The 25,033-nt window shown below is 50.2% G+C and overlaps 7 protein-coding genes across 7 annotated transcripts; 4 read left to right on the top strand and 3 right to left on the bottom strand.

Moving 5' to 3' along the window:
* Positions 1-2,164: 2,164 nt before the first annotated feature.
* Positions 2,165-3,966, top strand: L3040_001696 (uncharacterized protein; the record flags this gene model as incomplete). Its single annotated transcript, XM_007294370.1, has 2 exons — positions 2,165-2,554; positions 2,617-3,966. 2 exons carry the CDS (start codon positions 2,165-2,167, stop codon positions 3,964-3,966), a joined length of 1,740 nt encoding a protein of 579 aa, XP_007294432.1.
* Positions 3,967-7,432: 3,466 nt separating this feature from the next.
* On the bottom strand, positions 7,433-8,448 carry L3040_001695 (uncharacterized protein; the record flags this gene model as incomplete). The annotated part of the gene is made up of 4 exons (XM_007294369.2): positions 7,433-7,471; positions 7,529-7,554; positions 7,827-8,249; positions 8,301-8,448. The coding sequence occupies 4 exons, from the start codon at positions 8,446-8,448 to the stop codon at positions 7,433-7,435; spliced, it is 636 nt and encodes a 211-aa protein (XP_007294431.2).
* A 1,846-nt stretch (positions 8,449-10,294) lies between these two features.
* Positions 10,295-10,582, top strand: L3040_001694 (uncharacterized protein; the record flags this gene model as incomplete). The annotated part of the gene is made up of 1 exon (XM_066156854.1): positions 10,295-10,582. The coding sequence occupies one exon, from the start codon at positions 10,295-10,297 to the stop codon at positions 10,580-10,582; it is 288 nt and encodes a 95-aa protein (XP_066012863.1).
* Positions 10,583-10,840: 258 nt separating this feature from the next.
* Positions 10,841-11,284, bottom strand: L3040_001693 (uncharacterized protein; the record flags this gene model as incomplete). The annotated part of the gene is made up of 2 exons (XM_007294368.2): positions 10,841-11,160; positions 11,242-11,284. 2 exons carry the CDS (start codon positions 11,282-11,284, stop codon positions 10,841-10,843), a joined length of 363 nt encoding a protein of 120 aa, XP_007294430.2.
* A 4,930-nt stretch (positions 11,285-16,214) lies between these two features.
* On the top strand, positions 16,215-17,475 carry L3040_001692 (uncharacterized protein; the record flags this gene model as incomplete). The annotated part of the gene is made up of 2 exons (XM_007294367.1): positions 16,215-16,270; positions 16,365-17,475. The coding sequence occupies 2 exons, from the start codon at positions 16,215-16,217 to the stop codon at positions 17,473-17,475; spliced, it is 1,167 nt and encodes a 388-aa protein (XP_007294429.1).
* A 934-nt stretch (positions 17,476-18,409) lies between these two features.
* On the top strand, positions 18,410-21,348 carry L3040_001691 (uncharacterized protein; the record flags this gene model as incomplete). The annotated part of the gene is made up of 6 exons (XM_066156853.1): positions 18,410-18,427; positions 18,619-18,703; positions 18,761-18,792; positions 18,848-19,700; positions 19,751-20,330; positions 20,379-21,348. The coding sequence occupies 6 exons, from the start codon at positions 18,410-18,412 to the stop codon at positions 21,346-21,348; spliced, it is 2,538 nt and encodes an 845-aa protein (XP_066012862.1).
* A 1,168-nt stretch (positions 21,349-22,516) lies between these two features.
* L3040_001690 (uncharacterized protein) lies at positions 22,517-24,993 on the bottom strand (the record flags this gene model as incomplete). The annotated part of the gene is made up of 4 exons (XM_066156852.1): positions 22,517-22,573; positions 22,723-23,591; positions 23,713-24,276; positions 24,327-24,993. 4 exons carry the CDS (start codon positions 24,991-24,993, stop codon positions 22,517-22,519), a joined length of 2,157 nt encoding a protein of 718 aa, XP_066012861.1.
* Positions 24,994-25,033: the final 40 nt, after the last annotated feature.

Here is a 25,033-nt window from a genome sequence, read left to right as displayed (position 1 = left end):
CAGGACCGTGGCTGAAAGCGGGTAAGGGATGGGGTTGGGAGCTGCCGAATGAAGGTGGGAGCGATGAGAGAAAAGAGATGTTGCAGTGACTTGATAGCAAAAGGGGCGTCGGGCTCTTGATTTATGTTATGGAGTAGGAGGGGAAGGAGGAGGCGGCGACGCCGTTACTGGTGAAGATAGTCGAGGGTGCTTTTGTTGTCTACAGCTTGAGTACGGAGGTAAGTCTTGCAGTCCTTTATCTTTCATCACCTGTCGTTTGGACAGAGTTGATTTGTTAATCTGTTGATATATTAATTTCTCGATTTGAAAGCTTAAATATTAGTGCAATCCCATGAGCATCACCCTGTGAAGCAAAAGAAGCGTCTCTTCAGCCCATGGGTCATCAGCTATCGATTTCGTTTCCACAAAGCGGTCGATCCCACCCCTCTCTAACCGCAAGTCTAGAGGGATGGTGAGGTCGGACCGACTGAACTAGGTAGTAGCTAGGGGTCGTGTACTTTGGGCTAGAGTGACGAAATCCCGCACAAACATACGCAAGCGTTCAAGCGATCAAGCGATCGAGATGGCAAGCAAGAAAGAAAGGGCGATCGATCTCCGTAAGCGTTCTCGTCGGTACGTAAACAAATACTTTAACAAACTTCAAACAAGAAAAGAGAAGAGAAGAGCAAACAGACAGACAGACAGAGATCAGCAGCAGCAGCAGTACCAGAATTGCATTATTCCCGCTATTTCTTCAAAGCGGCTGAGCATTCACCCCCTGGATCCAGGCACCCGCTAGGTATTGTTAGCGGATGCATCTGATACAGTGGTTGATGGAGTGACCCATGGCGATGGGTTGAGACGCTACTCCTGGCGGAGGGAACTCGTTGAGAATTAGTATTTGTAATCGTCGCCGATGGTATGCCCCCAAATAAACTTCATCTCAAGGTCAAAGGTCTTATCTTTGGGCTTATTTTAACTGTAGAAGTACCGGTATATCGTCGCGCTTCGATGCATGATTCATCCCATCTATTTGAAGCCTGAGCTTGGACTTCTTCATGAGTTGAATTGAGTTTCTCCCCCTGTGCCGCCCGTGGTCCGCTCGTCTGCACCCTCATTTTTACGACGTATTTTCTCCGATCAGAGAAGCCCGGATCAAAACCCGATTCTCATAATAGTAGCAAGAGTCAGGACGGACGGTTCGTCAGTTCATGCGCCCCTTTCCCCGAATTTGATTACGTTATTTCGTCATCTCGTTGTATGGGGTTGATTCTACTCGGAGGATGGCTTGCCAGAGAAGAGATTGAAGGACCTCTTTTTCCGCGCTCGGATCTGGCTCTAGATTTGATCATTGGACTTTGAAGCCGGCTCGAAAAAGCCTATCCGCACTGCCTATCCGATCCAGATCATACCGTCGTATTATATTCGCTGACTTTTCTTCTTCATGGTTCGTCAGGCTCGACAGCTCCATCTCTATTTCCATCTCCATCCAATACATATTTCCCAAAAGAGAGATATCGGGCAGCGTCGGTCACCTTCCAATACGTAAGGAGGAGTCTATAAATATTAGCTCCTTCCAAAAATAAGGCATAGCTTATCGCGTATGTTGCCCATGACCCATGTCGTCAGTCCCGAAAAAAAGGGGATTATGCGAAGCTGCACAGATCACATTTCCTTATTTTCCCCTTTCCCTCGAGCCTTTTTAGAACTTAAGGTACTACTTATCGATTTATCCTTGATCCTTGCCTCCCCCTATACCTCCTCTCCTTGTCCTTCCCCACATCCCCAGCACAGCCGCCAAGTCTGTAAATACCTCTTACAGCACTACAGTAGAAGTACTACTGATAGCTTGGCTCGCTTAGCACTCGGTTACGCAGATTGTCGATCGAGCTGGGCATGGCAGTCTGTTTACTCCGTATATCAGTGCCTTCTCTATCCATCACTGGACAAGAATGAGGCCGTCGTTGCGTCTCGGCCCTGCTTTTCGACGAGTGGACCATAAGAAACAGCCGCTGAATTCCATTCATTTATTCGTTCATTGATTCATTATCTTCAGAGCGTCTAACCTGACTGAGTCAGGAGATCCTATCTAGACGTTGAGCCCGCTCCCGAGGCGCAAGCAAGCCCCCAGCTGTAAATAGACTTCGCTATCCGGAGTTATTCCCCTGCAAGAAACTCAAATGGTATGGCCGACATAATTGTACCCTACCCGCCCTCCTCCTGCCCCTGGTCGCCATCTTCCAAACAGCAGGATACGGTTGTCAACGAGACAAAAAGGATCCGGCCGCGATTCTTTTGGCATTGCATCGGAGCTGCCATCCTCGTCACGATGATGCTGATAGTAGCCCTCGTCTGTGGACTCTACTTTGGACTTGGGCATTCTCGTTCCATTCCGAGACAAGCCGACTCGAGGTTGACGGTCGACCTTGGATATTCGCGATATGTCGGCGTAGATGCGGGAAGTGGTGTCACTCAGTGGTTGGGCATTCGCTATGCTCAACCCCCCGTGGGAGACTTGAGGTTCCGAGCGCCTCAAGATCCTCTCCCGGACGACGAGACGCACACAGCGAACGAGGTATGTGTTTGTCCCGTTCCAGCTCAGGCTCTGCAAACGATCCACTCATCCACTTTCTCTAGCATGGTGCTATATGCCACTTCTCGCCCTCGACAAGCCTCGATCCAAACCGTTCCGAAGACTGCCTCTTCCTGGATGTCTACGCTCCTTCCACCGGGCCTACGGGCAAGCACCCCGTGTTGGTATTCTTCCAGGGCGGTGGCTTCAATGGCCTCTCTGTCCCGAATTTGAGCGGCGTTAGTCTGATCAACGCGGGAAATCACGACATGGTCATCGTCACCTTCAACTATCGAGTCGGGCCCTGGGGATTTCTCGCCAGCAAGGAAGTCAAGGCCAACGGTCAGCTGAATAACGGCCTCCTAGATCAACGCAAGGTGCTAGAATGGATCCAGAAGTACATCCATCTGTTCGGAGGCGATCCGGGCCATGTGACGATGGGAGGTGGCTCTGCCGGTGCAGCTGCCGTTCTCATGCACATGTCTGCATATGGAGGCCGCAATGACAACCTCTTCCACGCCGTCGCGGCCAGTTCTCAGTCCTTCGGCGCGCAGCTCACAGTTGAAGAGTCCCAATACCAATACGACGCTCTCATCAAACGAGTCGGCTGCAGTACATCCGCCGATACGCTCAGCTGTTTGCGCGCCGTGCCCGTCAGGACCCTGGCAAGCAACAACCCCAACATTCCCGCTCCCAACGGTGGCGGCGGAAATCCCGCCTATATGTGGAATCCCTGTGTCGATGGAGACTTCATGCAAGGCACTATGTACAGTCTCTTCGCCCAAGGCAAATACGTGAAAGTGCCTAGCATCTTCGGAGACACCACTAACGAAGGGACCATCTTCACTCCCGCCTCGACAGCCACCGCCGCGGCCCGAAACACGTTCCTCAGAAACAACTTCCCGAAGCTGACCGCGGCCCACCTCACCCAGATCGACAGTCTGTACCCGCGCGCCGAGCAGTACCCTGGGAAAGGCGAGTTCTGGAAGTCGGCCGCGAACGCCTACGGTGAGATGCGCTACAGCTGTCCGGGCATCTACCTGTCCCGGCTCATCGCAGCCGCCGATACGCCCAGCTGGAACTACCGCTGGGACGTCCTGTCGCCGGCCAACGCACGCAGCGGCCTGGGCGTTACGCACAGTGCCGATGGCGCTGCCACCTGGGGATACGCCAGCGCGCCCGACAATGCCCTGACGCCCGTCATGCAGGCCTACTGGACCAGCTTCATCCGCACCTACGACCCAAACACGCACAAGCTGAGTACGGCCCCCGTCTGGGCCGGCGCGGGCGCCGTCTACCTGCAGAGGCTGCACATCCCGAACCAGCCCAGCGCGGTGGGCATGACGATGCCGCCGGAAGACCTGCTCGCGCGATGCAAGTATCTGACCAGCATTGGTGGGAGCATCGGGCAGTGAAGAGCAAGTTGTCTTTTTTGTATAAACAAAGAGTAATATAATCTCAAGAGAATCAACCACACTAATTAATATTAAGCGAGGAGATCAAGAGAAGGAAACGAAAACAGGGAATTCAAGAAGGAAGCGAAGGAAGCAGAGCAATACAATTGCACATACGAACGAATATAGGATAGGTTCAACGGTTACGGACAGGCGTCGCTCTTTTCTTCTTCTTTGGGGGAAAGGAGGCGGGATTTCTGGGAGTTATCTGGGGACCACAGTCACGGGTCCAGATTATCTGGGCTCACTCGCTCAGATCGGAGGTTGGTTTAGCGAGAACGAGAAGGAGAGGGAGCGAGGGAGCGAGCAGACCCTCCCTGCCGATTTTTTCCCCTGCTCGCATCATTCTTTTTATCTTTTTTTTTTTTCGTTTTTATCTTCTTCTTCTTGTACTACTACTTCTTCTTGTTCAAATTCTTCTTTTTCGCTGCCATTCTTGGGCAAGTGGGGTTGTATATTTGCATGTACAAATATATGTATATATATGTATAGGTACCTACCTACTTAGACATGTACTAGGCAGACAGCATCGTCGATTAGAGACGGAAGATGAGGATTAGGATTCCCGTTCTATAAAAGGACGGACGGGCATGCATGAAACATCCATGCATGAGAGAGTGGATAGATCAAAAGATAGCCATCTAAACATCCAATACCACAGACTCTCATCGAAAATTCCTTTTTTTTCTTCTTCCTTTTTCGCATCCAGTTTTCCAGCTTCGTTGACTTCGTGAGACAACGCCGTCTTGTCCTGAGTTCCCCTTACGTGTTTACACAATCAATAGCCAGCCCTGCCCTGCCCTGCTCAGCATCATGCCGTCTCGCCGCCCACCGTCCATGCCGAGAACGCATCCACCCACATCTTCTTCCCAGTCTTCCCTAAGCCTGCAAAATCGAACTCCCACCTTGACGCCGATGCAAGCTTACAAACGTCTATCAATCTTGCAAATTGTATAAAATAGCTAATGAAAGCTCTCGTACGACCGAATTTTTCGCTTTCGAATATACAAACCGCTTATCTTTTTACAATTTACGAATTGCGCTTCCTTTTCTTTTATTCGATAGATTTAATTATTTTCCTCGATTAGCTTACGGCAATCTGCTTTATACGTTATAATCGCGCGCTTTTTCTTTTTTTTTTTGCTACCTAGGTCTTTAAAATGACTATTACGAAGATATAAATACTCGGCTCGGTACGACACTACGAAGAAAGACGAAATACGTAGCTAAGACGCTTTGAAAAGGCTTTGGATCTGCAAGCGTAATAAAAGAAGTAACGTTTTATTTCGCGAACCCGACGACGATAGAGCGAAAAAGAAGAAATTGAAATAAGAAGAGCTAGTCGAAAAGGTATTTTAAAGGTTTTCGGATTCGTATATGCGTTAAAGCTTAGTCGAGTAAATTTTACTCGACTTAGGTACCTAGTCGAATAAAAGGCTCGATACTTTTTCTCGGATTCATTAAAGGAAAGCTTCGCCGAGCTTACTTGGAATCGAAGAAAAAGTATCGAAGTCTAGACTTTAATTAAAATTTACTTTCTCTTCGTATTATTTACCTCGCTCGTAAAAGAAAAGAGTTTTTATTCGTTTCCATTCGACACTCTTTTAAATTGCATTTTAAAGTATTATAAAATGATATTAAATCGATCTAAGAAAAGATTATAACTGCGTAAGGGGTGTTGTTGTTGTTGTTGCATTTATTAACGTCGGGCGGGTATCCAAAACGCAATGCTTGGACCTTGGGGACCTTCCATAGAGTACGGCGACGTGCTAAGTAGAGGAATTATATACAAAGTACTATCTAATCGAGAGTAAAAACCACGTTAGGGAAAACCTCTCGTTAAATAGCTGAACACTTGTAAACCCCCTAAAAGCAATTCATAGTGCTGTGCGTCGAGTTTTCTCTCGACAACTGTCGAATACGTGTGGCCCTACGGGCGGCCTCGATCCGTATAGTACAAACATCGTTCTCTTTCGTCGAAGAGCTAAGAAGGCTCGCGTTCTTAGCCCTTGGATAGAGCCGGTGTGTTTGCAGAACGCTCTTTCGAAGGCGCAATACCGTGTTTACTGCGTAAGGGTTTAGCGCTTGGAAAATCGATTTAATAGTTTGTATGTAAACTTTTAGCTTTGTACGTCTCCGTACCCTTTAAAAGGTCTTAAGACGAGGAGCGCATGCTACGCTTATAATCCGCTAGACGTCGATAAATACGATAATAAACAACAATTTCCAGTCTTCCTCCTCCTCCCGTGCTTCCTCCCCATCTCGACGATTACCGTTTCGCGTCCCGGCTGGATCCCTCGCCACCACTACCACTACTGCCACTGCTGCCACCCCGCGTTGGACAAATCTCTCGCCTCCTCCTCCTCCTCCGCTTTGCTACAACGCAGCAGATCATTCGTCTCGCTCGAGTAATCAGGCACAGGCGCTTCGCCAGATATAATAGGCAGGTACAAACGCGAGAAGGAGAAAGGGGCCATGTTCATCCATCCATCCAGCGTGTACACAAGCAGACTAGCGACTATTTCCCCAGGACGCTGTTGTTGCGGAACCTCAAGATATGCTTCGGCCATAGGCGGAGGCGGAGGCGGAAAGCGAAACGTCGAAGACATCCCATGGAAGCTATCGATAGAAGATGCCGTTGGCGTACGTAGGAGAGAGATCAAGCCTTGGCGACATGGTCGACAGGTCTGACATAGGAGCTGAAGATCTCGTGACGACTTACTTCACGTTGGGCCACTGTTGATGTCCTATAGATGGATGACAGGCATTTTGGATAGTTGCGTGTATCGAGCTGTCTATCGTGGAAGCGGGCAGAGAAAAGATGCAAAGAATGCACAAATTGACATGAAGAGATCAGACGAGAAACTCTAGATCTCTGTACTTGCTACTCCTTCATGAGTTGTTCACAGCGGACTAGTATTATTTCGAGGAGCTTTATATATTATGATATAGTTGATTTCGATTCTTACATCGCGGAATGGATGCCGTTCAACATAACACTCACTCTGCACGCAATGAACCGAACCGGTGCCCGACCTCGACCTACTAGAGAGAATCTGCGACTGTTGATTGGAGTCGCCGAGACAGGTAGAAGCGCGTTTCACCGACTGGCTGACCAGATGTGGAAAAGTCGTAGTCACATAGCAGAAGGATGAGGATGATCTGGATGATCTGGATCACCTGACGGCGCCAGGGAGGATTTCAGAAGCGGACGTGACGGGAGGGCTATTGATACTATCAGTCCTGTGTGTCTCAGAAATTGGCAGAGGAATCTCTGAAAATCTGAGGAAGAAGAGATGTAAAACGAGAATTCCACGCATATGGCTTGTGTAACATGCCATTCTGTCAGACTTATAAGGCCAGTGACATGTCACGGTATACGCGAGGCCGTGGCAAAGATCGAAGAAGAAAGGCTGGCTGAGCGCTATCAAGCATAGATGCGAGACAAGACGTAGGAAAGGTGAATCTAGAAACCACAGAAGTAAGCAAAAGGAAGACAGAATGCAAACAAACCACTTGATACCTTGTTGACTATTCCAATGTCAAGATCTATCAAGCCAATTAAGACATGAGGCCTGATATTGCTGGATGCTAAAGACCAAATCGTTGAGGTCATATTGCGAATGCTCTTATTTCCTTGGTGTCCGGGTCCGTGGTATATGATAGATAGTTCCCCTCAAGCTCCCTTGGCATACATAGCTTACTGCGCGCGCATCTCCTGAACTCCATACTACCGTAATGGATCCCAAACAAAGCCTTTAGCATGCCAGCCAGCCGTTCGTCAAGTCGTGTCAGTTCCGCAATCACTCACATCTAGTAACCTTCCTTCCAGATCTCCTTCCTATACCCCTCGGTCAACCTAGGATCCTCGCCATATTTCTCCTGCCAGCCCACGAAACCCCTATCCAGCACGTAGACCTTCTGCTCATTCTGCTCCGCTCCCTCTACATCCTCCCAATCCCCGTCTTTCTCTCCCTCTCCCTCTCCCTCTCCTTCCTTATCCTTATTTTTCTTCAGAACCTGGCCAACACCACTCCCGCGATCCAGGTTCGCAGCCAGGCCTAGCAGCCTGTCCCGTTCCCGGATGTATCTTAGAGCAGCAGAGGGGCCTCGTTGCTGGGAGAGGGCGCAGTGGAAGACGACTGTTTCCTTGTCTTTGAGCTTGCGGACTAGTTCGGGGATCTTGTGGTCGAGAGTGTTTGAGGGAGCGTGGATGGAGTGTTTGATGTGGCCGCCGATATGATCTGTGTCCTGTCAGCGACGTTCAGATCAACAGGTTGAATGAGACGGCAGACCATCATCTCGGACATCGACGATGGCGATAGTGGATGGAGGGGTAGCAGCGTCGACGTTGGATGTTGCTGTGGAGAGAATTATCTTGGAGAGGTCGGTAGAGGAGAGCCGAGGGAGATTAGCAACGGAGTGCATAGACATCTTGCGCATCAGTTACTTTGGGTAGGGTTGTGTTGCGATGCTGAGATTTGAGATGTCTGATATTATTGTTGTTGCTATCGTTGTCGCTAAAGATTCAGAAGCTTGGACTTCGTGGCTTGGCGAGAAGACTATATCAACATATCATGCCCTTCCATTGACAACACCCTACCTTAGAATATGCGCTACAACCACCTTTCTTCGCTTTAAATTATTCTATAGAGACAAGCCCTCCGTTAGCTATCCTACTCCGATGGTCAACAGGCCGTTGTTGAACATACCTTGATATACACTCTATACATATGTATATATGTGCACATGTGATGCCCAGTAGCAGAAGAGGTCCAGCATCTTGTCTTACATGCGCTATCAGCCCTCCGGAAAACGTCATTGCAAGTACATTTATTCGAACCTCAAAAAAAAAATCTTCAAGTTTATCTAACCCGCGATAGGTGATGGCGCTGAGCTCTGCTTCAACTGCCTAAAATCCCGCGCTCATTACGAGCGAATATGAGGCCGATGCAAAGCTTATGGCGGTACAATAGAGTCTCAAAGACTCTGTGCTCATCAGACGGTACGACCACCAAGCCGCAATGCGGAGTCTGTTCCGCTAGTAGAGACCTCTCAGTCTCTGGCAGCTCCTAATCAACGAGATACAAGTCTTATTTATCTGTTGAAAACATGCCTCCTTTACATCCTCATTCAAACTTTCAAAAGAAAAAATTCCCTATGCCTTTTTCAACGAGATACACACAATCACCATGGGCAGACTGGGTGGTCTTCTACATCAGTGTGCCGCAGCAAGCATCGCTACGTGCGCTTTCCTAGCTATCGGGCTACCATACGAGCGAGTGTATGAGTAACATTAGCATCGAGGTACCTCGATCAATCCATTTCATAGCCAACCTTGGTGCAAGCTAGGCAGCTCGGTCACCGAAGAACCCTTCCTCACTGTACCAAAGTGGGTGGTCCATATCTCTTCTTACAGTGACAAAACCGCAACTGTTCATTCTCAAGCACAGATCAGGCTGTATCCCCGCCACGAACTAGATCTTCTACTTTATTCTTGCGATGACGCTTTTTCTTTCGTGTGCCAACATTGGATAGAGGTTATATTTGCTGTTTGTAATTCGAAATTTATTGCGACGTTTTCTTAGGGAGGGGAGGGGGGGTTGCTATTTTGGGGAGCCCAGAAACGCAGTTCAAGGAGCCGGGTGTGGGGGGGGGGGGGGGGGGGGGGGGGGGGGGGGGCTTTTTTTTTTTTTTTTTTTTTTTTTTTTAGCGGCGCCAGGAAATCCGATCAAGACTGAAGTGGGAATAATCCTGATTTTGGACAATGACGAGACGAAAATGACGACTGAGGTACGTTTTGAAGGCGTTATGCATGATGGTGGGAAAGAGGTCACAAGTGAGAGTGTACTCCTCGACGTTAGTGAAAATGGGTACTGAATCGCTGCGATATATTATTCGGCAAGACTAATATTAAGCGATCATATAAATTTCTATGTGACAGAGAGTACTCAAGTTTGGAAATCGACAAACCGTCAAGTGTTTACGAAGCGCCACTTCGATGATGCAAAGATAGGTGGACAAAGAAGAAACAAAATGGGCATAACGAGTATCTATCCATTTTAATCCCCGATATATGGTATCTTTCCTTCCAACCTTGAGCTCCAAATCATCTCAAACATTTATGCAAACTCCGCATAGAAACGCCACTGACCCAATTATATATAGAAATAAGCAACTTCTCGTCCAAGGCCAGCTACCTCAATACTCCGCCTCCTCCTTTCTCAAATCGTCTCCCCTCTACCTCCTTCCCGTCGACCCGCTTCAAACATCCTCGGTCGCGGTCTCAATGCGCGTCTTCTGCGGCCGCACCCTGCCAGGCCCACTCTGGGCCACAAGTCTAGTCCTGCTGAACCGTCCGCCGTTTAACGAAAGGCACCGAATACGCCATGGCGCTCGACCTCAGGATCAATTCCATATGGCCTTCGAGTGTCTCCTCCTACCATCGTGCCTCCCGCGCCGCGATGATCAAACCCCCCGCTCCGTGCAGCTGATTCTGGCTCGCGTCATCGTGCTCGTCCTCGTCGTCCTCCCCGCCGCAGGTCTGCGGATCCTCACTCAAGTCACGTCGATATGACTGATCAAACAAAGAGTTATTAGCTTTATGATAGTCTTCAGATGGGCCTCTTGCTCGCCTACCTTTTCCTTTGCCGAGAAGCCCCTTGACCCGCTGGCTCAGGGATCGCCTCACTCCACCTCGCTTCTTCTCCTGCTCCCCACTGGCCTCGGAGCCACGGCCGACTTTGTATCCCGATACCCTCACGAACGACGAGCTGTCGTGGGAATGGTGCTATGGAGGCGGGTCTCTCATCACCAGGTGTCCCAAGTCGGTCCACTAGGTGCTCTGGGACGCCAGGAACTCCTCCATGGTCGTGTGCAGCGCCATGGCGTTCACGATGTCGTACGGCGACCGCGCGTCCGAGCCTGGGGCCAGGCCGTTGATCGAGAAGCCCGTGGCGCCGGACGGGGCGAAGAGGTCGAGGAATTGGGGCACTTCTCTCTCGTTGGGTAAGGGGCCGTTGTTATTGGTTGGTGGTGGTGGTGGTGGTGGTGCTGCTGCTGCTGCTGCTGATTCCTCTCCTGGCGTTGGTTCTGGCGAGGAGCGACCTCGGGGCTTGAGCTTTTGGATGATCGCCTTGATCATCGACTTCTTGTCTGCTTCTTGTTGGTTAGTACAGCTCTTTTTGTTGGGGGTTTTTGATGCTCGGGGGGGAGGGGGGGGAGGGGGTGGCTCACTTTTTCGGGCGGATGGGGTTTGAGAATCTCTGATAGGCGACATGATTTCGAGAGGTCGATGTATAGATGTATAGGTGTATAGATGTATAGATGTATAGATGTATAGATGTATAGATGTATAGATGTATAGATATATAGATATATAGATATATTTATATTAAATGTGTGTATAGTCGTACAAGAAGTCCAGATGCATAAGGTAGATAGATGTACATTAAAATATGTATGTATATAGACGTCTCGAACTCCAGCGTGTAGGAGTCTCGACCGGCAGATATACGAACGTATGAAAATATCCTGATCTGGCAACAGCCGGGGAAACGGCAAGGGAATTTATAGCTCTTTTCTCTGCCGATGGGGAGTAGCTCTCGACCTGCCTTCTGGCTATCGTCGCGCGCTCCTGGACTATCTCCGATCGTTGTCGGTTTTGTCTTTTTTTTTTTTTTTTTCCCTCAAGCCTTGCATTAGAGGGACGCTTGACGAAAGAGAAAGAGAAAAAAAAAAGAAAAAAAAAAAAGGATTGCATTGTGGAGGCTAGCTCTCGAGCTTTACAGGTACGGGTTAGCCACAACGGCGGAGACGCAAGCCATCTTCTCTGCTTTCCCTGGTACCCTCCCTCCCTCCCTTTTTTTTTCTGTTTTTTTTTCCCCCCCCTTTTTCTTGTTTTGAGAATTAGACCACTCGATCAACACCTGACGGAAGGAAAAAAAAAAAAAAAAAATATATATATATATTTTTTTCCGTACTGTAGATGCTACCTACCGAGCTCTCCTCTCCAAGCGTATGTAGGCCGGCCCCCCGAGGGCAGAGACTGGCGCGGGTCCGACCTTCGCCCAGAACCTCTCCCGCGCCGTGGACCCTCTCGACGCGTGGTGGGGGGTCTTCTCCGACGCGGCTCGCGGTGTGTACCGGTACGCCTGCTGGAGAGCAGTCAGTTAGCACGCATGGTGAGGTCCTCTGCGAGGGCTCTCCGCTTCTACTCGCGGCGCTCTTCTCGGCCGTGGGGGGGTGATGATGATGATGGTCACGGAAGGAGAAGTTGGGAGATGGGTTTCGCTAGTGGCGTCTTTGACGTCTGATCGCTGGGCTTGCTCGGCGCCGTTATGGATCGCTGGGGCGCTGGTACCGAAGCAGGGCGGCGCACGGGTGAGGGGCGGGGGGGTGGTGTTTTATCTTACTGCTGCTATTCCTCAGCTGCCTCGGTAGCGAGCTGGATTTGCGGAGCTGCGAGGTGTGCGAGAGTACGGGGAGGCGCGGGTGTGGGTTCGAGGTGCCTGGGTATCGGTAGGTGGGGGAGAGTGCTGAAGGGGGAAGGTACGGTCAGTGTGACTGGAAGAGCTCGAGGAGGTCGGGAGTCAGAAAAACAGCAAGAGGGGGGGTTGTTGGTATCCACGTAACGTAGGGCGGTGTGCACACTGGTTGGAAGAGCTGGGTTACTTGAAGTTGTGCTGCCCACGAGATTCGCACTTGATGTTAGGTAGTGGACGCATCGACCGTCGAGGCTCCAACGTTCACTCCTAACGCCGTCCTCCCTCCCACCCAGAAATCAAAAACCCTTAGGTCTGTCCTGGCGCTGAATAGAGATTTCTTGCATGCTGCCATGTTACTGCGCACCGATTCTTGAGCTTTCAAAGTCCACAGTGACTATGGTGGCGAGCGAATACAGGAGCCACTTTCAAATTGATAGAACTTCTTTTTTGGATCATCCCGACGCTTGCAGATTGAAATTGCGCACACGTTGCTACGTGACTGTGCAAATGCACATGAGGCATGCCGGCCAGTCCTGTTGCTCCCCATTTTTATTTATTTCCGGAACTCATCTCCAAGGTCGAGAGAAATTCACTGCATGCTGCCTGCCGAGCTGCTGGAACCCACCCAGCTTTCAGCCTCTCGACCTCGACACGAACGGAGGGGAACGAGTGTGGAGTTTCAAGCGCACGCTTCCCAGCGGAATCTCGCGAGGATCGTCGTTGAGATGCGTATACCGTTACCCAGAAAGATCAGCGCCAGGTCTGGAGTGGAGATTGCGGTATTGCTCGGTAGATGTCCAGCTTTCTTCGGTCGACATAACATCTGTATTTAGGTATGAACATATGTGTCTATCATTTATGTGAGGTGAAAATCCCATCGCACAGTACAGCAATCGGAAGAGAGGCCGCAGAATTGAGCGTCGAAGAGTTTTTGAGCAATCATGCAAAAGGCGTACGCATGCTTGATCTCGATCTCGCAGATCGCCCCCCTCCTCCTCTGCTGGGTTTAAGCGAGACCCCTTTTTAAGGTAGGTACCGGTAGGTAGGTATCGGTCGGCAAGCGAGTCACGGGGTTCATGGTTGACGTGATGTGATAAGGCGCGTATACGTACGTACGTACGTTAGTATTATTATTATATAACTCGCGGAAATGGGTACCACTCCTCTGCTTGAACCAATTTCTAATAGCATCGTCAACTAAAGATTAAGAAAGGGAGAGAAAGGAAGAAGGGGGGAACGAAAGAGGAGACGTGTGGATAGAAGTCATTTGACTTAAATTTTGAGGAATCTGTTTAAACGGTATGAGGTGTACCTTTCGTTAGTGCTGGCTTGAGGATTTGATAGTCGCTAAATTGAAGGGGGAAGAAAAACATCGCTACCGGTTGCGAAAAAAAACATCATGTTGTCGACGCAACGAATCCGCAGGATCTAAAAGGTTCTCGGAATGCAGTCGACAAGGTTGCTCCAGTCTGCGCATCTAGGGATTACTAGACACTACTACTAGATCCCGATATAATAGTGGTTTTCTTAATAATATACCGCGTGTAAGTGTGTTTACCTAGGTATGCAGACGTGTTCAAGCGATAATACAGTAGTGGAAGGGTAAGGTCAAGTGACTCAACTCCCACTACTCCGTACTGTACGGAGTGTAACCTGTCTCCTCCTCGGCCACGTGGGCCCACGTGGGGCGCAGTACGGAAGTACGGAAGTGGATTGTGGCTGATCGGGAAAACTCGGAGACTGGGTTTTCCCACGGGGTACCTATTGTTTCGTCTACGTACTGAGCTCCGTCGTAAGTAAGCCTTCATGCAGATTGCAGATCGTTACATTATCGCGGTACTGTACTATCGGATGATCAGAAGGAGAGGAAGAGGGGAGGGGGAGGGGCGTGATCCATTTCTGCACCTCTTCCTGCATATACTTTCAAAGGACGGGGACCACGACTTGCTTGGAGAGCTCCTCCATTCCTTTCCATCTAGTTAGCTGTAGGTAGGTATCGGTAGTAGGACCGGTATGTCTTCTGGCTCCGATCGTTGGGCATTGAAATCGGAGAAAAAGGTTGACTGAGGATTTGACTTTTGGAAAGCGCCGCAGAGCAAGCAGGTGAGGATGGATTGTCTGTTCTTCCTACGTGGATGCAATACTCCGGAAGCGAGGGGTTACAAGAAATGGCTCATGAGTGCATGAGGGTAGGAATGTGGCCGAAGCGAGGCGAGGCGAAGCGAAGCGAGAGCCGTGCCCGTCTGGATTGAGGCTGTGTATAACCGGCCTTTCGCGATGTGTGTGTGTGTGTGTGTGTGTGTGTGCGTGTTGAACTGGGGCTGGGTCGCGCGCTATCTTCGGCTGAAACCTTGAATAATGAAATATAGTAGTACTACGTATAGAGTGCAACTACAAGTACGTAGTAAATGAATGCGATCTGTTTGGTCCGCGCAGCACGGACACGGACCGTATGCGTGCGAGCGGAGCGGAGGGAATCCGGGGATGAGTGGATAAATGCGTACCGGACGGCTGCGGGGAGGAGGTGGAGGCTGGAGGCTGGAGGCTGGAGGGGTACAGCTATATTGGAGGGATTGGAAGGGGGAGCTTCATATCAGGTAGAGTGGAGGCCAACATCGGTAATAGGCAAGTAATAGGTGGGTAAGGTAAGGCCGGGATAAATTCGATGGAGGATTGATGATGATCTGGTTTCCATGAGGCTGTTGTTATTCTCCTGTTCTATTGACATACCGAGACCAGGGCAGTACAGTTCTCGCTTTCCTTCTCCCAATCTCCCTCCTTCGACGATGGTCGGAGAATTTGGAGTCGGGTATTAGGGAGTCAGTAAACAAATCAATGCCTCGTCTCGTCTGGTTATCTCACGATAGCATCATTCTCGTCACTGTCATCAGACTTTCTTGGCCGGAGAAGGCCAGGAAGGGGAACGGGATGGCTATGGCTTCATGCGAGGCAATGCATGCACTTAAGTGAGGCTAATAAGTACTTACTCCAGACGTGTTGATACGTCCCAGTCCTCTCCGATTTCGATCGTTGCGATCGTTGCGATCGTCATCTCATCAAGCCACGAAACGAAGCGAGGAATGGGTGTGGATAGATATGGAGATGGAGATGGACAACAGGACATATCCGTTTTTTTTCTTTAAAAAAAATACACGATTTGAGAGTAGGTATCTCCCGACTGTACGCGACAGCTTAGTTACGCTTACATCCTCCGCTTACCTCCTACGCTTTGTTATACTACTACTAGTTGTAGTAAATTCAAGTCAAGTGTCTGAACTGAATGAAGTAAAGTGATCGGGGATCAACTTGGTATCCCTGCCCAGACCATATCCGGCGGTTTTTGCGTCATTTTGGGCGTTTAGCGTAGGATCTGCATCCCCCCGCAACCCAGGCCGATGCAATCCAGTTCAGACAAGACCAGACCAGACCAGACCAGGCCAGGCCAGTCCGTAGGGATACTCTGAATGACCTTCACGTTTAGTACCTTTAGTACCCATCCGTACCCCTCCTCCCCCTTCCTCACGATCGATACATGCTCGTCCCCAAGTATAAGTACTTGCCGGAGTCCTCTCTCGATCTAACTTTCAATCCCTCATAACAGCTTCCATCACTTCCTCACTCCACTTCATAACTATCTACTCACTCCATCATACTATATCATATCACATCATCATTACCCCTCATATCGTATCTTCCACCACCACCACCACCACCACCACCATCATGAAGGCTGTACATTTCGGTGCCGGTAACATCGGCCGAGGATTCGTCGCTGAATTGTAAGTTATCCCGCAGACAGCCCAGCCCGTCCAACCCGCAACCGACCCCCAGAATCAACACCGCAAACGGACCACTAACCTGCGACATCGACAGCCTCCACAATTCCGGATATGAAGTCGTCTTCTGCGATGTCATGGACAGCATCATCGACCAACTGCAACAATCCAAGTCATACAAGGTCATCCAAGTCGGAGCCGACGGAAACCAGACCACCACCATTTCCAACTACCGAGCCATCAACTCCAAAACCAACGAGGCCCAAGTCATCGCCGAGATCACGACCGCCGACATCGTCACCTGCTCTGTAGGCCCCAACATCCTGAAGTTCATCGCGCCGGTCATTGCCAAGGGCATTGATGCGAGACCGAACGACGCCAACCCAATCGCCGTGATTGCGTGTGAGAACGCCATTGGTGCGACCGATACTCTCGCGGAGCACATCAAGAATCCCAAGAACACCTCCCCGGACCGCCTCGCCGACCACCACAAGCGAGCACGCTACGCCAACTCGGCCATTGACCGCATCGTCCCTGCGCAGGATGCTGATGCCGGCTTGAACGTCAAGCTCGAGAAGTTCTACGAGTGGGTCGTCGACCGCTCGCCGTTCCGTGACCACGAGCCTCCGGCTATCGCGGGTATCAAGTGGGTCGACGACCTGATCCCCTACATCGAGCGCAAGCTGTTCACCGTGAACACCGGGCATGCGGCGGCGGCCTACCACGGATACTACCACCAGAAGACCACCGTCTTCGATGCGCTCCAAGACGAGAAAATCATTGACGAGGTCCGCAAGGCGCTGGCCGAGACGAGCTCGCTAATTGTGGGCAAGCATGGTATCCCGGAGCAGGAACAGAGAGATTATGTCGAGAAGATCATTACTCGTATCGGCAACCCGCATCTCGAAGATGCCGTGGAGCGTGTTGGCCGTGCTCCGCTGCGTAAGCTGAGCCGGAAAGAGAGATTCATCGGCCCGGCTGCCGAGCTTGCTGAGGAGGGCAAGCCCTTTGGTGCTTTGCTCGACGCTGCCGAGATGGCTTTCCGTTTCCAGAACGTGGAAGGGGACGCGGAGAGCGAGGAGCTGGCCAAGATCATGGCTGAGAACAAGGCAGAGGCTGTTGTTGAGAAGGTCTGCGGCTTGACCAAGGATGATAAATTATTTGAGCATGTTGTGAAGGTTGTAGAAAAGGTGCAGGCGGAGGCGTAAGTGGGTCGTTGATTGCTTTATTCAGGAGTTTGGTATGGGATTTGGAGCGATTTTTGGTGCATCTTGAGCGATTTATACTTTAGTCGCTCGTCGCCATATGTATACCCAGAGGATGGCATGACATTATATGGGCTGAGACCCTGATCTTGGAAGAAATGAAGAGCCACATCTGTCGACTTGAATCTTTGTCCTTGAAGCTATGCGAAATTGACCGCGCAATGATAAGTGGAATGGAAGGGGGATATGTGAAAAAAGAACCACGAAGAGTCACTAACAGCAGGAGGTCTTCAATAGAGCAGAAAGGAGATCCATCTTCTTGGAAAGCTTGGAAAGGACACTCGAAAAGAACACATTGGGCGCGCTCATTAAACGACGCGGCAGATTTCTCGACATGAACATGACCTGGCAAGAAAAATTGCATGTTGAGGGCGGGCTTGCAGCGAACTGGATAATAGATAGCACCTGGGACTCATAGCCGAAGTTACCCATAGCTCACCGACCAAATTGATGAACTGGAAAGAACAGGAAGAATAGTAAGAAGCCTGATAAATCCAAATCAATGCATTTGAAGTCATGAAGTGAGGTCTTGATGAAGTCGCACAACAGCAGAGCCAGATGCGAGCCCTTCTGCGCTAAACCAGATGGGAAATCTTCGGCAGTTTAGCGACAAGTCTGGAGCTGCCCGCTGCCGCTGCCCAAAGACCACGAATCTCCAAGACGTCAGCCTCATCACCTTTTCCTCCCTCCCTCCACCATACAACTGTGAATACTCTCACTCCGAAATAAGTCTGCAGACTGTGCTAGAACTGCACCGACTGAACACGACATCCCAATCCTGCAGAGCGGTCTCTGCGCGCCCACCGGCCACGTTTCCTCCCGCTCTCTCCCCTTACAGCACTCCCATCTGGTGTAGCAGCCACCACCAAAAGCAGACATGCGGTTGGACGTAAAGGTACGTTTCCCTTGGAACCTCCGTCTAATGCAGAGTCGCAGACGACAGGTGTTCTGGGAGCTGGCTGGATCTGCTTGACGGAGATGACCTTCCACCCCCCACAGCAGCCGAACAGGGCATTGGAATTGCGCGAGACAATTGTGGTGGGCAAGATGTCCACAAGCACTGCTAACTCGTCGTTTCAAATTCAGAGACAGCTGTTTGCCCGCAGCGAGCGTGTGAAGGGCATCGACTTCCATCCTGTGGAGCCATGGATTCTGACTACCCTCTACAGCGGTACGTCTCCCCAGCGCATCGCATGCTATGGCGTGGACTCGCACTGATGAATTGCAGGGCATGCGAACATCTGGTCCTACGAGACAGGAGTACGTAATTTTCCAGCATCTGCGGCGCATCGCTGGCTGACCTGACCCGTCACAGGTAGTAGTGAAGAGCTTTGAACTGACAGATGTCCCTGTGCGAGCTGGCCGATTCATTGCCCGGAAGAACTGGATTGTCTGCGGCTCGGATGATTTCCAGCTCCGAGTCTACAACTACAATACCTCTGAGAAGATCACATCCTTCGAAGCCCACCCGGATTACATTCGAGCGATCGTCGTACACCCTACTCAACCTTTTGTCCTTACCGCCTCCGATGACATGACTATCAAGCTGTGGGATTGGGACAAGGGATGGAAGTGCGTGCAAGTTTTCGAGGGTCACAGCCACTATGTCATGGGTCTGGCCATCAATCCCAAAGACACGAACACCTTTGCCTCGGCATGTTTGGATAGGACGGTCAAGATCTGGAGTCTGGGCTCTTCCACTGCCAACTTTACATTGGAAGCACATGAGCAAAAGGGTGTCAACCATGTCGACTACTACCCTCAATCCGACAAGCCATACCTTCTGACAACCTCAGACGATCGAACTGTTAAGATCTGGGACTACACCACCAAATCATTGATTGCCACTTTGGAGGGCCACACCAGCAATGTCTCCTTTGCGTGCTACCACCCGGAGCTCCCAGTCATCATTTCTGGATCCGAAGACGGGACTGTCAAGATTTGGCATGCCAATACATACCGACTGGAGCAATCCCTGAACTATGGTCTGGAGAGAGCTTGGTGTGTCAGCTACCAACGAGGCAAGCAAGGCGTGGCTGTTGGGTTTGATGAGGGGGCCGTTGTGGTGAAGATGGGTCGCGAGGAACCTGCGGTGTCGATGGATGGATCTGGAAAGTTGATCTGGGCAAGACACAGCGAGGTCGTTTCATCGATCATCAAGGGTGGAGGTACGTTTACATGCAATTTGGAAGTCTGGGAGATAAGCTAATCGGAGCAGATGCTTCCTTGAAAGACAACGAGCCCATTTCCCTTCCTACGAAAGATCTCGGCACCTGCGAAGTCTACCCACAGACTCTCCTCCACTCTGCTAACGGTCGGTTTGTTTCTGTCTGCGGCGATGGAGAATTCATCATCTACACTGCGCTCGCATGGAGAAATAAGGCGTTCGGCTCGGCGTTGGATTTTGTTTGGGGTCCGAAGGAAAACAGCAACGACTATGCGATCCGCGAATCTGCCACAAGTGTGAAAATCTTCAAAAACTTTGTCGAGAAGGCTGGGGGCTTGGATGTCGGCTTCCAAGCCGAGGGCCTCACTGGCGGTATTCTTCTCGGGGTCAAGGGCCAAGGTGGGGTTGCTTTCTACGATTGGCAAACGGGAGGCTTGGTCCGGAGGATTGAGGTCGACCCGATCCAGGTATACTGGTCCGAGAACGGAGAGCTCGTCTCGATTGCATGCGAAGATAGCTTCTACGTCTTGCGATTTTCGAGAGAGGACTACCTGGCCGCTGTTCAGTCAGGGGAAGTCGACGACGATGGAGTTGAGGCAGCCTTCGAGGTCGTCACCGATATCAACGAGAGGTAAGCTGGATGCTATACACATCTGCACATATCGCTAACATCCTCAAGTGTTCGAACCGGAGAGTGGGTTGGGGATTGCTTTATTTACACCAATAGTACGAATCGACTCAACTACCTGGTCGGTGACCAAACATACACCATTTCCCACTTCGATCAACCCATGTACCTTCTTGGATATATTCAACGAGACTCCCGGATATACCTGGCTGATAAGGATGTCAATGTCACCTCCTTCTCCCTCTCGCTCGCCGTCGTCGAGTACCAGACCCTTGTACTCCGTGACGATATGGAGACGGCAGCCGAACTGCTACCAACCATCCCCACAGACCAACTTAACAAGATTGCGCGGTTCCTGGAAGGCCAAGGTCACAAGGAACTTGCTCTTGAGGTTGCCACCGATCCCGAGCACAAATTCGATCTTGCTCTTGCACTCGGCCATCTTCAGATTGCTCTCGAACTCGCCAAAGAGGCCGATGTCGAGCACAAGTGGAAGACGGTTGGTGACGCTGCTCTTGCTGGCTGGGATGTTTCTCTCGCGGCTGAGTGCTTCACAAACGCAAAGGATCTTGGCTCGCTGCTCCTCCTCCACTCTTCCACGGGTGACCGTGACGGTCTGCGTGCTTTAAGTGGGCAGGCCCAATCGGTTGGAGCTCATAATGTCGCCTTTACTTGTTTGTGGCAGTTGGCAGACGTCGAAGGTTGCATAGACCTCTTGACCAAGACTGGTCGAACCGCAGAAGCAGTACTGTTCGCCCAGACCTACAAGCCCAGCGTGGCTCCCAAGACCGTTGCTCTGTGGAAGCAGTCGTTGGAGAAAGAAAAGAAGGGGCGTGTCGCGAAGACCGTCGGGGTGCCTGGCGAAGACAACGAGCTGTTCCCCGAATGGGACGAGTATTTAAGGCTAGAGACCGAAGGTGGCAGTTTGATCGATGTCAATGGAGACGAAGAGGTCAACGGTGAGGCTTCGGATCCTGAAGCCGCCGAGGGAGAGGAAGAAGAAGAAGAGGTTGAAGCGTAAAATTAAATAGATATAGTTCACGTTAAAATGATTCTTCGGGCAGTTGAGCTTCCAAAGCTGTATGAATAGGAAAATGACGGAAATAGCTAATCGTTTGGACAGCACTTTTTTGTGGTTTGGTTTTCCTTTTATATTAAGGTCTGCCCAATTTAACTGTCCGTTTGTTCACCAAGGATATTCGTAAACTCATAACTCCGTCAGTAGCAGTAAAGCGGCGTATTCAAAAGCAGCTGGGGAAGCGTTCAAATGATATTTACATAATCTCTTGATCACATAATCCGCTGACTGCCTGATATTTTAATTCCTACAATTACATAAAGAATGACGTCTTGAACTAACACATTGTATACATGTATTAGTACATATAAAATAATAATAACAATAATAAAGATTCCTTTTCCTTTTCCAAGCAGGATTCCCCCCCCCCCCCCCCCCCCCAAGCAGATAGAAGCGAGCGCGAGTGTGTGTTATTTTGTCATCTCATTCCATAACCAGGCTCTTTCTTTCTCGCTCGCTCGCTCCCTCGCTCGGAATAGAACTGAAGTGGCAGAATGGCAGAATGGACGTGAAGTGAAGTGAAGTGAAGTGAGGTGAAGTAAACGGAAATAGATACTGATTGTGTGTGTGTATGTATATATGTCATTATCTATCTATCAAGCTTTTGAATTTTCGAGCCCTTTAGGTGGTCGGTATTTACCTACTTACCTACTTAGCTACCTACCTGTCTACCTACCTACCTACCTACCTACTTGAGGTCAGGAAGGAGGGGCCTTTGACAATTTTTGGTAGGGGGATATCGATATTTTTGTGGAAAAAAAAGAAGAAAAAGAAGAAGAAAAAAAAAAAAAACACTTGAGACTGGTTGATACATCTCTTCTTGTTTCTTTCTTCTTACGTCTTTCTTCTCGAGGATCCGCGTGGAAGTGAAACGTAGACGGTAGATGCTGGATACGGAGCTGTTTTTGTTTTTGCATTTCGCATTTCCGTACTTCGTATGCTCAGCATTAGAGATTTTTACAACTTTTGTTACTGCGGATACCTACCTAGCTAGTTTAGTCTAGTCTAGCTCGGACTTCTTTGGCGATCATCATAGGTATGTAGGTGGTTGGGCAGCCTAAATAGATAAATACGCCAGCAGCAATTTCAAAGATTTCTTTTTATCTCTGGTTTAAGAACGCTTCTTGTTGGCCGCTGCGCATGCGGCGGTGAAGGCCTTGAGGAGCTTCTGTTTGTTGGTACGGAGTCAATAAGTACACTACGACACTGCAAACACTGCAATAGGGAAAAAAAGGGAGGGGAGAGAGAGAGAGAAACAGAGAGAGAGAGAGGAATGAGATGCTGTGCTGCGCTGTGCTGCCCTGTCCTGTAGCTTACCGAGAAATCATGGTCTGCCATGGATCCAAAGACGGGATCTTTGGATAGCTTCAGTGTAGTCACGCGGGGACTTGAGATGCCGAAAGCAACCCGGGTCAGGAATCGAGCGTCGTCCCGATCACTTACTCTGTCCAAGACGGCTTTCAGAGCTGCTAGGTTGAGATCTACCGGGGGCGGCAGCTGCTGGACGACGGCCTGGTGTGTCATGCACCAGGTGCAGTGTCCGCACTCGTCTCCACCAATGTCGTCTCCGAAATGGCGAGCGAGGGATTTGGAGAAGCATGCTTTGGATGTGATCAGCTCGAGCATGTCGTTGGTGCGTTGCAAGGCTTCTCTTTCACGCTTCTCCATGGTCGCATGGATCTGCTGAGCGAGACGTTCGATCTCGGCTTTCTTCGGTACCTTTTGCATGACCTTGTAGACGTTAAGGACCCCCGTGGGCTTCAGATCGATGACTCGGCTCTCGTTCCAGTCATTCAATTTCCGAATCAGCTCCGTCCGCTCTAGCCCGTACCTGCTTGAGGCAGCATCGACATCAATGTGATGCAGTTTTACAGCCTTCTTTGCAAACCCTCTGACGGCAATGGCAGCCGGGGACTGATCTCGGGAGACGGTTGATTCATATGAGGGGCCGGCAGCGTAGGAGTATTTTGTATACATAGGTGTAGTAGCTCGGATCAGGCCGTACGTGAGTTCTAACTGGGCGTAGATGTTTTTCAAAGTGCTGTCCCGAATATCATATTCTCTGGACTGTGTATAGAGGGAGAGCTTGATTTCACTTCCGACCTCGGCGTGAGCTGTGCTGAATATTTCCTCCAGAAGGTCCTGGACACCTTTGAGGCTTGGAAGATCACCACGAGCAAACATCTCTTCAGGAGAAGGCGTCAGTCAGCATTTGTGCCTGACCGGAGAAGATTTGGGAAAGGAAAAAGTCTTTTTTTAGATATCGCGGGGCAAGACATGAGTAGTGTTGGCTCCCACGGTACTTACCGCGTAGGTGAAGATCTTCTCCACAGACATAGAACATGCATTTGCTAATCTTGCCGTCTCTCCCAGACCTTCCAATCTCCTGACTATATGATTCAAGACTACTCGGGAGATTATAATGAACGACGTTGCGAATGTTTGCTTTATCGATGCCCATTCCGAAAGCAATAGTAGCCACAATGATCAAATCATCCCGACGCATAAATTCGTTCTGGAGAGCAGTCTTTGCAGCAGTCTCCATACCGGCGTGAAAGGATTTTGCATTAAAGCCTTGTCGCACTAGGTCCAGAGCCAACATTTCTGTCTGCTTCTGAATTGTAACATAAATGATTGTAGGGCCGGGATTTTGCTTTAAAAAGTTGAACAGCTTGGGGTATAGGTCCTGCTTGGTCTTACCGGACTCCGCCAAAAGCTGTAAGTTTTTTCGGTAGGTTGATGTTCTGAAGAGACCGGCCTCTTCGTCAATGTTGAACGCTTTGCAGATGTCTGAAGCAACTTGGGGAGTGGCGGTAGCCGTAAGGCAGACCACGCGTTCAGCTCTGATCTCAGTGGCAAATCTGGAAACCTCTGGATGGATGTGTCAGCTAGGGCTGAGGACATTGGAAGCTGCTACGTACTGAGATATTCTGGGCGAAAAGCATGCCCCCATTCAGAAATACAATGTGCCTCGTCCACCGCCAACAAACGAACCCCTCCTCGGACATGCATCATCTGCTGGAGAAAGCCTTCATTGTTGAGTCTCTCGGGGGCGCAGTACAGTATCTTTAACTCTCCGCTACGTAGCATCTCGCAGGTGTGCAGGTATTCCTCACGGGGCTTGGACGAATCGAATGATGCTGCTTTGATTCCGCGGCGGACGAGCGCATCGACTTGATCCTTCATCAACGCGATTAACGGAGACACAACCAAGGTGATACCACTCTCTCCCTCCCCCCGAATAGCAGTCCGCTTATCTTCCTCTGCGAATGCCAACGCTGGTATCTGGTAGCAGAGACTCTTTCCTCCTCCAGTCGGAAATACGACGGTGGCACTTTCTCCGCTCAATATCCGTGATATAACCTGTTCTTGCTTTGATCGAAATTCCTTCATTCCAAAGTTATTCTTAAGCGCTGTGATCGCGGAAGGGTATGATTGGGCCGCAATTCGTTTGGAAGGAAGGAGGTCGTCGGCGTCAGACAATTTCCTCTTGGTGTTTGTCGCGTCTATCAGTGCAACAAGATCAGCCTCGTCGCCGGAGCTGAAGCCGAATTCGTCGTCATCGTCGTCGTCGATGCCAATGGTCATTATTGCGATTGAGCGACGCGGGTTGCGAGTGAGTGGTGAT

This window comes from Drepanopeziza brunnea (assembly GCF_022702325.1).
Source record: "Drepanopeziza brunnea f. sp. 'multigermtubi' strain 214-2 chromosome Unknown ctg2, whole genome shotgun sequence".
NCBI lineage: Eukaryota > Fungi > Ascomycota > Leotiomycetes > Helotiales > Drepanopezizaceae > Drepanopeziza > Drepanopeziza brunnea.
Note: the sequence above shows the minus strand (reverse complement) of the source record. Positions and strands in the feature narration are given on the sequence as shown.